The sequence below is a fragment of the Trypanosoma rangeli genome (genome assembly GCF_003719475.1).
Source record: "Trypanosoma rangeli strain AM80 chromosome Unknown Tra_15.4_contig_00180, whole genome shotgun sequence".
Taxonomy (NCBI): domain Eukaryota; phylum Euglenozoa; class Kinetoplastea; order Trypanosomatida; family Trypanosomatidae; genus Trypanosoma; species Trypanosoma rangeli.
Window position 1 is genome coordinate 10,749 of NW_021705913.1, and position 12,255 is coordinate 23,003.

At 52.4% G+C, this 12,255-nt stretch overlaps 4 protein-coding genes across 4 annotated transcripts, besides 5 other annotated features; all 4 read right to left on the reverse strand.

The window, feature by feature from the left end:
* Nucleotides 1-25: a microsatellite.
* Nucleotides 26-67: a microsatellite.
* Nucleotides 68-361: 294 nt separating this feature from the next.
* Nucleotides 362-4,420, reverse strand: TraAM80_05499 (uncharacterized protein; the record flags this gene model as incomplete). The annotated part of the gene is made up of 1 exon (XM_029382376.1): nt 362-4,420. The coding sequence occupies one exon, from the start codon at nt 4,418-4,420 to the stop codon at nt 362-364; it is 4,059 nt and encodes a 1,352-aa protein (XP_029237982.1).
* An 84-nt stretch (nt 4,421-4,504) lies between these two features.
* Nucleotides 4,505-4,539: a sequence feature (GA-rich).
* A 269-nt stretch (nt 4,540-4,808) lies between these two features.
* Nucleotides 4,809-7,490, reverse strand: TraAM80_05500 (uncharacterized protein; the record flags this gene model as incomplete). The annotated part of the gene is made up of 1 exon (XM_029382377.1): nt 4,809-7,490. One exon carries the CDS (start codon nt 7,488-7,490, stop codon nt 4,809-4,811), a length of 2,682 nt encoding a protein of 893 aa, XP_029237983.1.
* Nucleotides 7,491-7,659: 169 nt separating this feature from the next.
* Nucleotides 7,660-7,710: a microsatellite.
* A 151-nt stretch (nt 7,711-7,861) lies between these two features.
* Nucleotides 7,862-8,170, reverse strand: TraAM80_05501 (uncharacterized protein; the record flags this gene model as incomplete). Its single annotated transcript, XM_029382378.1, has 1 exon — nt 7,862-8,170. One exon carries the CDS (start codon nt 8,168-8,170, stop codon nt 7,862-7,864), a length of 309 nt encoding a protein of 102 aa, XP_029237984.1.
* A 124-nt stretch (nt 8,171-8,294) lies between these two features.
* On the reverse strand, nt 8,295-11,588 carry TraAM80_05502 (uncharacterized protein; the record flags this gene model as incomplete). Its single annotated transcript, XM_029382379.1, has 1 exon — nt 8,295-11,588. The coding sequence occupies one exon, from the start codon at nt 11,586-11,588 to the stop codon at nt 8,295-8,297; it is 3,294 nt and encodes a 1,097-aa protein (XP_029237985.1).
* Nucleotides 11,589-12,195: 607 nt separating this feature from the next.
* Nucleotides 12,196-12,246: a microsatellite.
* Nucleotides 12,247-12,255: the final 9 nt, after the last annotated feature.

The following is a 12,255-nucleotide window of genomic DNA, read 5'->3' on the forward strand; positions in this document are numbered from 1 at the left end:
CTCTTCCTCCTCTCTCTCTCTCTCCATATATATATATATATATATATAATGCGTATATATTATCTATCGCTTTGCACTCAACCCAATTTACACTTTAGCAGACGATTTTGTCGCGGTTTACAATAATGTGACAGTAGCTGAAGGAGCATGCATACACATACACAACACTATAAGGCGCACCCATGTAATGTACACATAGAAAGGTGAAATGGCGTACGATTGAGCCACGTGCTACCTTCAATACGGGGAATCCACTTGTCTATCTCACACAATAGTGAATGCGAACACCCTTTTCACCGACCTCCCCTCCTTCCATGTATATGCATGTATGGTTTCTCCTTGTTCCTTCCCAGATCAGTCTCTATAGGGGAAGAAAACGCACCCCCGATGCAAGGGGTGAGAAGGCGCAACACAGCATCCACTGTAACGCCTCACTCTTCCCCATGAGAGAGACACCATCCTCCAGAAGATGCACCTCTCCCGTGAGAGGCTCCTTCGTCAAGGCCGACTTCAGCTGAATCCCGTCCTCAACACCATAGCAGGGCACAGATGCTCCGAGAGTTGCACAGCTCACCTCAACGGAGTGCGGGGAGTAGGAGCCAAGCACCTGCTGCACTTTTGAGAGCAGCGTCATGACTTGACTATCCCCTTCGGCCAGTTCACGAGCCTTGGTAAAGATGGGATTCAAAAATTTCGGGAATCGGTACACCTTGACACAGATCAACGATGCAAGCAAGAAGACCTGGGCGAGAAACCTTCGCACAGCCGGAGAGTGTGCGACGTTGCCGGTAATGACCGTTGGGAAGCCTGGTGGTATTGTCGACGTGGTACCTTTCGTAGTTGGTTGAATCGGTAGACTCACGTAATATGTGGCTGAAAGGGCCTGCTTCAAGTAAAAAATAGCGTTCAAACTGTCAATATCTTGCAATGCGGCCTGAAGGATGCTGCCTATAAAATTGTTCATCGTTTGCAGAAGTTCCTCATTCGTCACGGCTGCTATAGGCGTTTTCGATGACAGCACCATGGCAGCCAGCTGATTGATGGAGCCAAGTCCATCCGCAGCGTGGTTCCGCTGAATACTTTCCGCATCCAGCGGAAGTTGAAGGCGTTGACACTCGGAAAGGACCTGCTCATGAAAAGCCTTCAGCCGCTCATTCACAGGCGCAGAGGTGTCGCCAGTAGTGCGCGTCAAACGCATCTTCTCCTCTGCTTGTTGGTAAAATGCAAATACCGTTGCAAGACCGTCGTAAGGGTTCGAACGTCGTGTTGCACAAATCAATGCCGTATCCCACTGGTGCTGTTGACAGGACTGCAACATGGAGAGGTGATATCCAGCATCGATGGTCGCCTGGCGCTGAAGCGGGACGGTGTGAACGAGAAGGTGCGCAATAACCACATCCCCGCTGTAAATGAGATCCATTACAGCGTCGTCATTAGCGCCGTCCACAAGCTTAGCCGCAGCAGCAATGCGGGGATTATCAGAATATGCCAACGCAGTGGCGCGTGCATGAAGCAATGTTTGCACAACAGGAGAGACACCATTTGAATCAACTGCCGTGTTGTGTGGAGGCTCTGTACTTGCCTGCTCCACATGTTGAGGACACGTCTGTGCGATGACGGCTGCCAAATCCCAGTTTTTATCAGACTGACGGGCAACAAGACGGGCGGCGCGAGCACTCTCCTCAGCCATTATGAAATAACGCACAGCACGTGTGTTTCCAGCAGCCTCCATAGCCTCTGCCGCCTGCAAGCAAAGAGAGCGCCACAGCTCGCGACTAACAACAGGCGCTGCGGCAATGGCACTATCCCATTCACCTACCTCAGCGAGCAACTGGCAATAATCGGCGACTTTTCCTACCTGCAGCATAGATTCAGCTGCTTCTATAACACGCATTTTTTTGTATTCCTCACCCGCGCTCGTCACGGTTTTACCGTGCGACTTCTCCACATTTGTTTTCCCCCACTTCCCATGTACCTCGACAAGCCGTGAGGCAGGCATAACGGTACACTTGGTGTTGGATATGTCCTGTGGATCGCCGGCAAACCCCGCCACACGCGCCAAGTCTGCAGCCCCACATGGAAATTCAAAGAGTCGGACAAGTCGTTCCATGCGCCTGTGAGGTGCAAGGTTGGCCTCCTTCAAGTCCTTATTTAACTCCTGCACAATATCACCGGCCACGACGGAGACGGAAGCTGCAGACGAAGTCGCCAACAGAGAAGTGCTATCCGATACGGTGCAATTTTCCAGTCTGCCCAGCGTGGCATCCAGGTAAACTTGTCGAAGTAGCCCCAAGTGCCAAAAAACAATGTTGGTGTCGTGCGAGACGGAGGCAAACACGAGCGGACGCTCGGGATGCCCACTCAATGCCACAACCTCCCCATTATGGGCACGGACCGTTGTCACATTGGATCCATTACGCAAATCCCATAGCCGTACGGTACAATCCGAGGATGCGGAGAGTGCAATATAAGGAGCAATACTGCACCATGCGACGGCATTGACACAACCTTTATGTCCACGCAATACACGGCATGAAACAGAAGCTGTATGTGACGTTCCTGAAGAAATATCCCATAGCCGTAATGTGGTGTCCTGACCACAGCTAAGCAGAAAATTCGTCGCAGTCGGATTATATGACACATTGAGAGCTGCCTCAGTGTGTCCTGTAAGCACAAGTGCGGGTTCTTCACGGCTGGAACCAATCTGAAACACAAGGACCTGTCCATCGTGGCAAGCCGCGGCAAGATGCTTCGTATGTTTTGGGTCAAATTCTATGCCACAAACAGGGGAAGCTGTCTTGTAATGACGCACAATTTTGCCGTCTCGTGCGGAAATGACAGCCAAGCCACCACAGTGTGAGGCTGCAATATAACCACCCGACTCACTGGAGTTCCACGACACACAATTGACAGCGCTTACAGCAGACACACTGACTCTCCAGTGTTTACGCTGTGTGGCGACGTAATAACAAACAACCTCACCAGTGCTAAGTCCAGCAGCAATATACTTACCAGTTAAACTCCAGTCAGTGGAGTGCACAATCACACGTCCCACATCAATTGTATATTGTAATGTGAGTTGTTTCGTGTTCCACACCCGTATCGTGCCATCCTTACTTGTTGTAGCAAGATAATCCTTTTCGTGATGAGCGTAGCGACAGGTATGCATCACGTCCGTATGACCTGCTTCCGTCTGCATTTCTATTTGTTGTGTACGTGTATTGAACACCGCAACACTGCCACTGCGCAATGCAATGAGGATGTGCTCAGGGCCAAAGGCGGCAACGCCAAAGACAGCGCTGCCAGCAATTGGATGCCATGCCGTCACCGCCGTGCGTGAGTTTGCTGACCACACTTCCAACTTGGAGCTCTCACCATCTGCTGTCACAAACGTTCCAGCCTGACCAGCAAGCCCAGAAATGGATATCACTGGCGCTTTCTGCACAGTGAAATTCTGTACAATAGTGCTGGACGCAATGTCCACTAGAGCTAGAGCTCCGTCGCGTGAGCCAATAGCAACAAAGTTGGGATTGTTCGGGTCAAACGCCATAGTTGTAACGGGAAGCCATCCGTTGTCAGTGGCAGTGCCATTGCCTTTGCTAGCATCGTTGGTTGTGTGTGATTCTTCAGAAAGTGTCGGCGCTGGAAATGGACGCAGTGAAGCATTCTGCCGTATACCATTCGCTGGGTGTATGGAGAGAACGAAAAATCCCCCCTCAGAGGTGCTGACAACGACGATGTCAGGACGAGATGCGGAGACGTCAATAAATGTCACGCTCCCCACGTGAGCATCACTGCTGCTGTCATGATTGCCGAGGAGAGTAGTGGGCGTGGGTGTGGGTGTCAGCGTGAGCGTGGGTGTGGGTGTGGGCACAGTGGGTGTGGGTGTGGGCACAGTGGCCGGGGTGACGCCCTGGTTCTTCATACTAAGCCGCAGTTGATGCGTGGTAGTTCCATCGTTCATGTTAACGGAAACCACCCAGCCGGTTCTCGTGCCGTACAAAATGTGGTGCTTTCCAGCCACCCGTACCACCGACGGACCACCCTCACGCCGGAAAAATTCACCCACAGCACTCGGCACGCGTTTCTTGTTCAAAATCTCTCCGTCTGCAAGGCGCCAAACGACTGTTTTCGCAGTGCTTGTTACACACGCCATGTATTCTTCATTGAAGTGAAATGAATGAATAGCACCAACAACACCGTTAGCAAAAATGCGGGTGAGAGGGTAACTATAAAACTTCTTCTTCTCAGTTGCCGCCGGTGTCCCTGCGGAGGCGGTCTTGGTGATTGTGATGGGTGTATACATGTAGATTGCCGCCGTAGAGCAGTACGCGATGACATTGGCGTGGCCAATGACAGGAGCTGCACAGCTCTGTTGACATCCACCTGCGAGAAGCGCAACTTGATTGATCGCTGCCATGCGCCGCGATCACACTGCTGAGGTTACTGCTGCTGTGGGTAGTGCTGTGGGCGCAATCCATTGAGCACAACACACACACACAACGAGGGAGGGAGAGAGAAGAGGAGGAAAGAGAGAGATCATCGTCAACGCGCAGAGCAACCAACAGCAGCATCGGGGAACCCATTAAAGACAAACTTGGCGTCAGGAGGGAAGGGGAGGGGTCAGAGACGCAGCATCCAAGTGTCGGACTGCTCTACCAACACAATAGGAGCAAAAATGCGCGCAGCAACTTTGGAGAGTAGTAAAAAAAAAAAAAAAACGCGGAACAGATTCCCTTTTTTATTTCTCTTGTTTTATGGTCGCTGCCTTCCTCTGCCCTCAATTCCGCTTCTTTGGTTGGTAATGGCTACGCCGCCTCCAACACACGCTGTAACTCGTCCACGTTCCTCGAGGCAGCCACACACCACCGAACGACCTCCAACAATTTCTTCATCCCCAGCGTCCAGAGCTCCTCACTCACATCGCTGTGGCACACGGGAAAACCGTCCACCTTGTCCTGCATAATAACATATGGCGCCTCCGCAGGCACCAGTGATTCCAAGACAGGCGTGGCAGAGGACACCCACGCTGAATGCACCGCCGCCACTTCTTCCGTAAGGCGCCGATGAACGGCTTCTCGGAGCCCAAGTAGACGGTCTTGCATCCACATTACAAGCTCCTGCACAAATGACGCAACCGTGACACATGCAGCACCAAACGTCTTCCATGAAAATAATTTCTCACAAATAAAAAAGTCCGACGAGCGGCACGTCATCTGCGGCGGTGACCCTCGTGCAGAGACAACCTCCACGGTACTTTGCTCGCCATTCAGTCGAAGCACATATTTCTCCAAAGGAATACGGTGGTGCTCCTTGATATGCTTCAGAAGCAGCAATAGATATCCACACGCCTGATTGATTTCCGCTACACTCACACTGTCGTTGCGGCTCCCGAGGAGGCTGCGCGAGTATTCCTGCTGCATATACAGCAGGTTCATCAACACTGTAGACTCTACACATCTATCCATCTCTACTGCGGAGCCAGACTCTGACGATGATGCTGAGACAAACTCGTGTGATGTCCAAGTTAAGGAACGGCTTCGTGACGATGCAGATGCGGAACATTTTCCAAGTCGCAGTCCTGCGATGGTTGCCACCGCGCCACTAATGTCGATAGGGAATGCCAAAGACATCGCATGCATTTTAGACATCCAACGATAACTACAGGCTGCGTGCTGCGTGCGCAGCGACACTCCTGACGCGGCGTCTTCTAAATTAAAGAAGGAAACCACTTGCTGAGCATTGTGTTTGGCGGTTACCATCTCCCACTCAGCCTTTACTGCCGTGCGTCGCTTTAAGAGCGCTGTCAATTCACCCTGAAGTGCTTGACGTGATTTCACCACTAGGCGCGACTTCTCTTCCTTTTCCCACACCTCAACCTGCAGGCGGTGCAACGACTCCTGCCGCACGACATCCTTCTGTGCTGCAGCAACGCATGCCAACACATTGTCAGCCTCTGAATGTTGCTGCCTCTCCAAAGGCTTGCCGTCATCATTGGTGATGCCCAACCGCCGTGTGAAACTGTTCTGTGCCCCAACTCTCGCCGCTTCACGCTGAAGACGTCGGCAAAAGCAAAGGATGATGCTATTCGCATCAGGGTTGGTATACACAGCAGTGAGGGCAGTAACATCCTCCATGGTGCGAGTCGTCTCTTTTTGCTGCGACTCCAGCGAGTCTTTCCAACAAGACATACAGAGTGGAACGTCCGTGCGGCTCTTATGCACCACGAGGCACAGTAACTTTCGAGCAAAGTTTGAGAGAAATGCCTCCCTAGAGGGAGATGCGGGACATGACTTCCGCGACGAAGAAGATATTGTCGCCATGGGAGATGCACCGCCAGCTGCCCTTGCCCGCTGCACAGCTGTGGTGTTTGCCGCACCGGGAAGTTCCGCTGCATGAGGCGTCATGGACGTAATTTTGCGTGTATGAAGAATTCTTGGCGAATATGGCACTGCTTGTCCTGTTGTTAGACCGATGTGCAGATGCACAGCATTTTCCGAGGTGAAAGACACGTGAGGATGGAAAGCAGATATGTCCTCCGAAAGCACAGAAAGCGACTGAGTGCGCCCAACGGCAGATACCGGCAAAGTATCACACGTAGTCGGCAATGATAACTGGGACACCAAGCGTATTGGCTCACGCTGATGAGTTCCACTAGGGGGCGTGACAGTAAACGCAGGTGCAGCGATGGCAGCCACCGTCGGTTGGTTCGAGCAAAATTCGGCACGTTGAACGGTCAATTGACTTGATGGCCGCGGCGGTGGAACCGGACCATCATAGAGCATGCGCCAAAGCTCTTGTATGTACACCGCCAACTCTTCAGTGGCCAACCACTCATACTGGTATACGAAAAATGGCGAGAGGCGCGTTACCATACGACTTTGGGCCCTTGTTGTGCGCCTCATGTCCGACGACATCGCCGGAGGTGTGCTTACTCGCATGGGACGTAAATCTTTCTTCAGTAGAGCATGCCGTTCGTTAAGCCACGGTGATAGTGGCGATGGTGCGAGCGGAGCGTACTTTCCCGCCGCACTTAACAGGGACCCTTTGATGGCGGGATGCAGCCTCTGCCGCCGCAGAGTTTCTTGCAGCTCACGTTTGCCCACCACGTCACAGGGTTCCTCGAGGCACGTTTGCTGCTCCCGCTCCTCTTGCCTTGACCATGCCTCTTCGACTTTGTGGAGAGCACCCATGTGACGATCCCGAATACGCCGCCGCTCGCTTTCCTCATCGTCCAAGCGGCTCGACGCTCGGGATGACATCAGGAACCCCCCAGCAGGTAGTGTTGATGTTGAAAATGGCGATAAAAGGCGTCTTGCGGTTGGGGTGACGAGACTCTTATGACACGCAACATTTTTTCCATCAAGTTGAACTGTGCGGCGGCACACGCAGCATGTAAACACCGCGCAAACCGGGGCGTACGCCGCACCATCTCGTGTCGCCTCGAGAGTCCTTGTAACATTCCCTCCCTCACCCCTCGAAGCACTCATTGTAGCGCGTGTGGGGCGACAGCCGCGAAACCAATATCTATCTATATATGTTTGGGCGTGTGCAGAGACGGCGAGCACATACACAGGACTTTCCTCCCACCCAAACAACGCCCAGCAATGCCCCAGTGATGGGAGAGAAACGAAAAGCACTGACACATGCCAAACAGATCAAAAAAAAAAACATACTCAAAACAACAACAACAACAACGGACACACAACACCTTCATGGGAAATCTATGAAGAACATTTTGTTTATCCGCACCCGTTGTTCAGCAGATGGAGCGCGAAATAATACGCCTTTAAGGCAGAACGTCTCACAAAAGAGTAACAAGTAATATTAACAGATCGTCTAACTGGATGCACTGCGATGGCTACGGTATAGAGTTCTCGGCCCGCTCAATCCGCATCTCTAGACCCGAAATAACCTCCTGCACAGCCTCGTCCCACTGGGCACAAACTTCGTCGTTGCTGCCTGTTTGCATCTCCGTGACACACGTGAGGGCGTGTGGCGACGACGTCATTCTCACAGATCGAGGGACATACAACGGGGTTGTATTGATACCTTTGCTGTTATTTACTGGTCCACTCCGGGACGGTGACAGCGGCGGTGCCGACAACCGCCAAGCTGCAGAAGGCCGATGTTGAGAACAGTCATGAGAAGGCCGTTCTGCCAACTCCATCGATAGTGAACGCACCTCATCCCGCAGGTGCTGCACGATTCGCGTCAGCTCAAGCTCTCGTTGGCGCAACGCGGCATTCTCCTCTTCCGCTGTTCGCCGTGATTCACGCTCCTTCTCGAGAGCGTCATGAGCCGCACGTAGGCGCTCCTGCTAGCTGCTGATAAACATCACGGGCAATGAAAGAACTCGCAACATGTCTCTCATACTCGCGAAGCTTTTGTGCAAATCCAGTGGCGACTCCCTCGCGTTCCTGGGCTATGCGGCGCAGCTGATGGCCCTCCTTCTCTGCCAACTGAATAGATATATCCTGCTGACGCATCCTCTTACGCAAATCCACAAAGGTGTCACGCATGGAACCCAGAACGATATGAAGCGTCTGTGCGAGCGTTCCACGACAATGTGTGTCGTGAGGAGTCACGCGTGATAAAATTCGACGTCTCAGGGGACCACCAGCCCCAGCAGCAGTCAAACCCGGTGAGAGATTAGCTCCAAAATAGACGTGATTAACCTCCACGTTGGCATCCAACTCCGCAAGGGCCAATGCTTGCTCCAAAGCATAAGTTTCCTCGTATCCCACCGTACCGCTTCTAGCATGAGGCGCAATAGCGCCAAGAAGGGTCTTCAGCGGTGGAAGCTGCACAAATGGCATTTTCCTGCCCCCAGATTGCCCCCGAAGCGCGGCAGACACACTCGGCACCGACTCTACAAGACGAAGAATATTGTTGGAAGGCAACATTCGCCACGAGGGAGGTTGTGCCCTACCAGTAAAATCTTGATCACTGTACTGCTTCCTGTCATGCTCACTGTTTTCATTGTTGACAGCAAACACAACACAACGCTTGTTGGAACGAGAAGGCACGAGATGTCGCATACGACCACATGCTATCACAACAGTTACAATCGCATACAATGAGTGTCCATGGTGCAAGTGTAGCACCCGGTCCATCTCATGCAAATCCAACATCGTCTCCTCCCTATTCTCCTCCTCCTTTATAAATTTCTGAATCACTTGAATGGCGGCACGAGAATCGGCTTCTTGCGCTTCATAGGCACGCCAAAGAGCAAACCGTTCAGCCGCTATGGTACCCAGCCGCATCGCCAATAAAGCCACCGCGGAACACAGCTTCCTTGAGAGCTCATAGAGGGAATCTTGATTCCGTACCTCGCGCTGCATCTGTGTCTCAAGGACATCTGTCATGCGAACCAAATCGCCGCATCGACTGCGCAGTGTATTCAAATCAAATTGTTCCTCACGTGTTGCATCCTGGTGTGCGGCGAGCTTTGTGTTGAGTTCGGCAATTATATCACTCCGCGCAGCCGCCTCCTGCTTTGCCGCCTCATATTTTTCGTGTACCTCTCGTAGTTGCTTATGAAGCTGCCGTTCCTGCCTCAACTTGGCCTGCACATCCCGTTCCGCTGCCTCCACACGCCGCAAAAGGGCATGCTGTTCAACCTCACGTGTACGCGTGGTCGCAGCAAGTTGTGTTTGTAGGGAGGACAATGTCTCGTTTGCCGACTTTAAAGACGTTTGTAAGCGCCTCACCGTAGCCTGATGCCGCACACGTTCCTCATTTATTACCACAGACTGACGCTGCTTCTCTTCCTGCAGTTTAGCCAAAGTGTCACGCATTGAACGAGCCTCGCGTAGTTGTCGAGCCGCGTTTCGCGTCGCCTGGTGTGTTCGCCGCACCAACGCATACACCGCTCTCTCATAGGAGGGTTCCAATATAGTCTTACATGTCAGACATCCCTTCGAGTCCAAGTGCCACTCATTTGGTTGAAGTGTGTCGACTTCACATACAATTCTTCCCATGTGTTCCTCGCTCTGCCCCTCGCTGTTGTCTCCCAGGCTGATGTTGCTATTATTAGTGCTGTTCCAGTTGTCGTCCTCTCCCTCCTCCTTGTGTGATGTCTTGACCCCTTTACACTTTCGCACATTAGTGTTGGTGGCGGCAAGCACCATGCGGCTTTGTCGTTTCATGGCGCCAAGCAGCTGCATGTACTGAAGCTCCATGCGGTGTATCTGGTCGCTCGCCTCTTGTGTGGCACTTTTCATCGTCTGCAGTTCCACGACATGTGCGTCTGTCATGGCATCCAATCGATTCTGCAGTTCCTTCTGACGTTCTTGGGATTCACGGTGCATTGACCTCGCCGTCTCCTCAACGCCGTTCCACTGCTGTTCCAGACACTGCAAAAGAGATGCGAGGGCGGCAGGGGCAGCGTCGCTGTCCGGCACATCCTCTCTCTGCACTTCCGTCAGTGGCTGCAACTGATTGCCGTCGGCTGCGAGGGCGGAGGTCAGCTGAGCGCCACGCTCTAACAATGCCATCAATCGTTTCCACGTCATTGCAACCATGTGTTGTACATTTTGCCGAAACAATTCCGTGGATTTCTTCACAGCAATCATCTCCACATACCGCCGCTCCAACTCCTGCTGCTGCAGACCTGTGACAGCACGTACCTCATCTTTTTTTGCACCATCATCCTCTGCTTCCTCTTCCTCCTCATAATCATCGGCAGTGCCCCCATCCTTTTTCTTATGGTGGCTTACCGCAGACGTGTCCATGGTTCCTTCCGTCGCGGCGTGCAACTTCTCCAGTTCAGCGCAACGTGCTCGGAACGTGATGAGTTCTCCCTCTACCCACTCCTTTTCCCCACGTAGGCGCGTCAGTTCCTTCTCCATTCCATCATGTTGGCGGTGCCACAGGGTGCGCTCCGCCTCCACCTGCTGTTGCAACTTACGGAAACGTTCATTCTCCCTGCGCAGCCCACCCACCTCATCCTCCATCACACGCAGCGCGTGCTCACTTGCTTGCAACCCCGCCTTCGCCAAACGCAGCTCCTCAGCCGTGGCAGCAACGTACGCGCGGTGCTGCTCGCTCGCGTTTTGTGACTCGGCGCTTGACTCAAGAAGGTCATTTTCAAGTACCTTTTGACGCTCCACTGAGGCATCCAGCGCCGCTTGGAGTGTGCGGCAGCGCCGCTTGTGCCATAGCAGTTCCGAAAGCTGTTGCTGCGACTCACGAAGAAGACTCTCAAGGGAAAGGGGGCTGTCTCGTGCTGCCGCGGTAGTGGCTGTGTCAACCAATGCGTTAACAACGGTGGACGGCGAAGTTGTGGGTGGAGGTCGTGTTTCACATGGAAACTTCATGCATTGTTTTCCCACCTGAGGCTTCACGACAGCCTCATTCACCATGACGGCGGTGTTGAGGAGCGGCGACGTCCACCGCACGGCGGCAGCCCTCTTACTCTTCTCATGATTTTCCAGCGTACCTGCGGTGTGGACCAAACTGTGCACCACCTCCATCGTATTTGGGCTCGCGGAGCTTAGTGGGGTTTGTGTCGCGGGTGCGTCACGGCGTGCCTCTATGCCCCCGCAGCGGGATAACACGGGCAGTGGTGTGTTATCCGTAAACATGCGTTATATAAATGCCACAGCAACCACCCTCCCACTCACTGATTTTCCTCTTCACTATGATGAAAAACCCGTAGATAGATATCTACCTATGTTTTATTTCCTTATATATATCTCCCTTTCTGTGTTTTCCCTTTGAATGTATGGGTAAAGCAGTCAGTTCCCTTTGCCACCATACATGCCCGATGTCTCGTTCTCGCTCTATAGATCTGTACACCTTCAACCCTCGTCCCCTGCACCCAGTCAAAGGCCGAAGCAAAACGAAAAAAGAGAACGTAAGATGGAAGCTTGCATGCATGCACGTGTACGCACAGGCATAGACGCAGTTTGCAAGATTGGCGACAAGTGCCGTGTGTGCCTTACCCTCGAAGAAAGAAAAATAAATGGAAAATGCGTATGTATGTGTACCTCGGTGTGTTGAGGAAAAGCGCCCACGCACAGAAAAAAGGCACTCACAGTCGTCAACCTACATGTGTGTGCAGCAACGCGACTCTCACAGTCAGAACAAAGAGAGCGACGCCCACCGTAACCCACAAAAAACATAGGTGAAGAACACGGTCGAGTGCAGCGGATGCGCCACGTAACATCGTCAGGAGGATGCAAAAGGNTAATATATATATATATATATATATGTATACATATATATATATATATATATATAAANAAATAA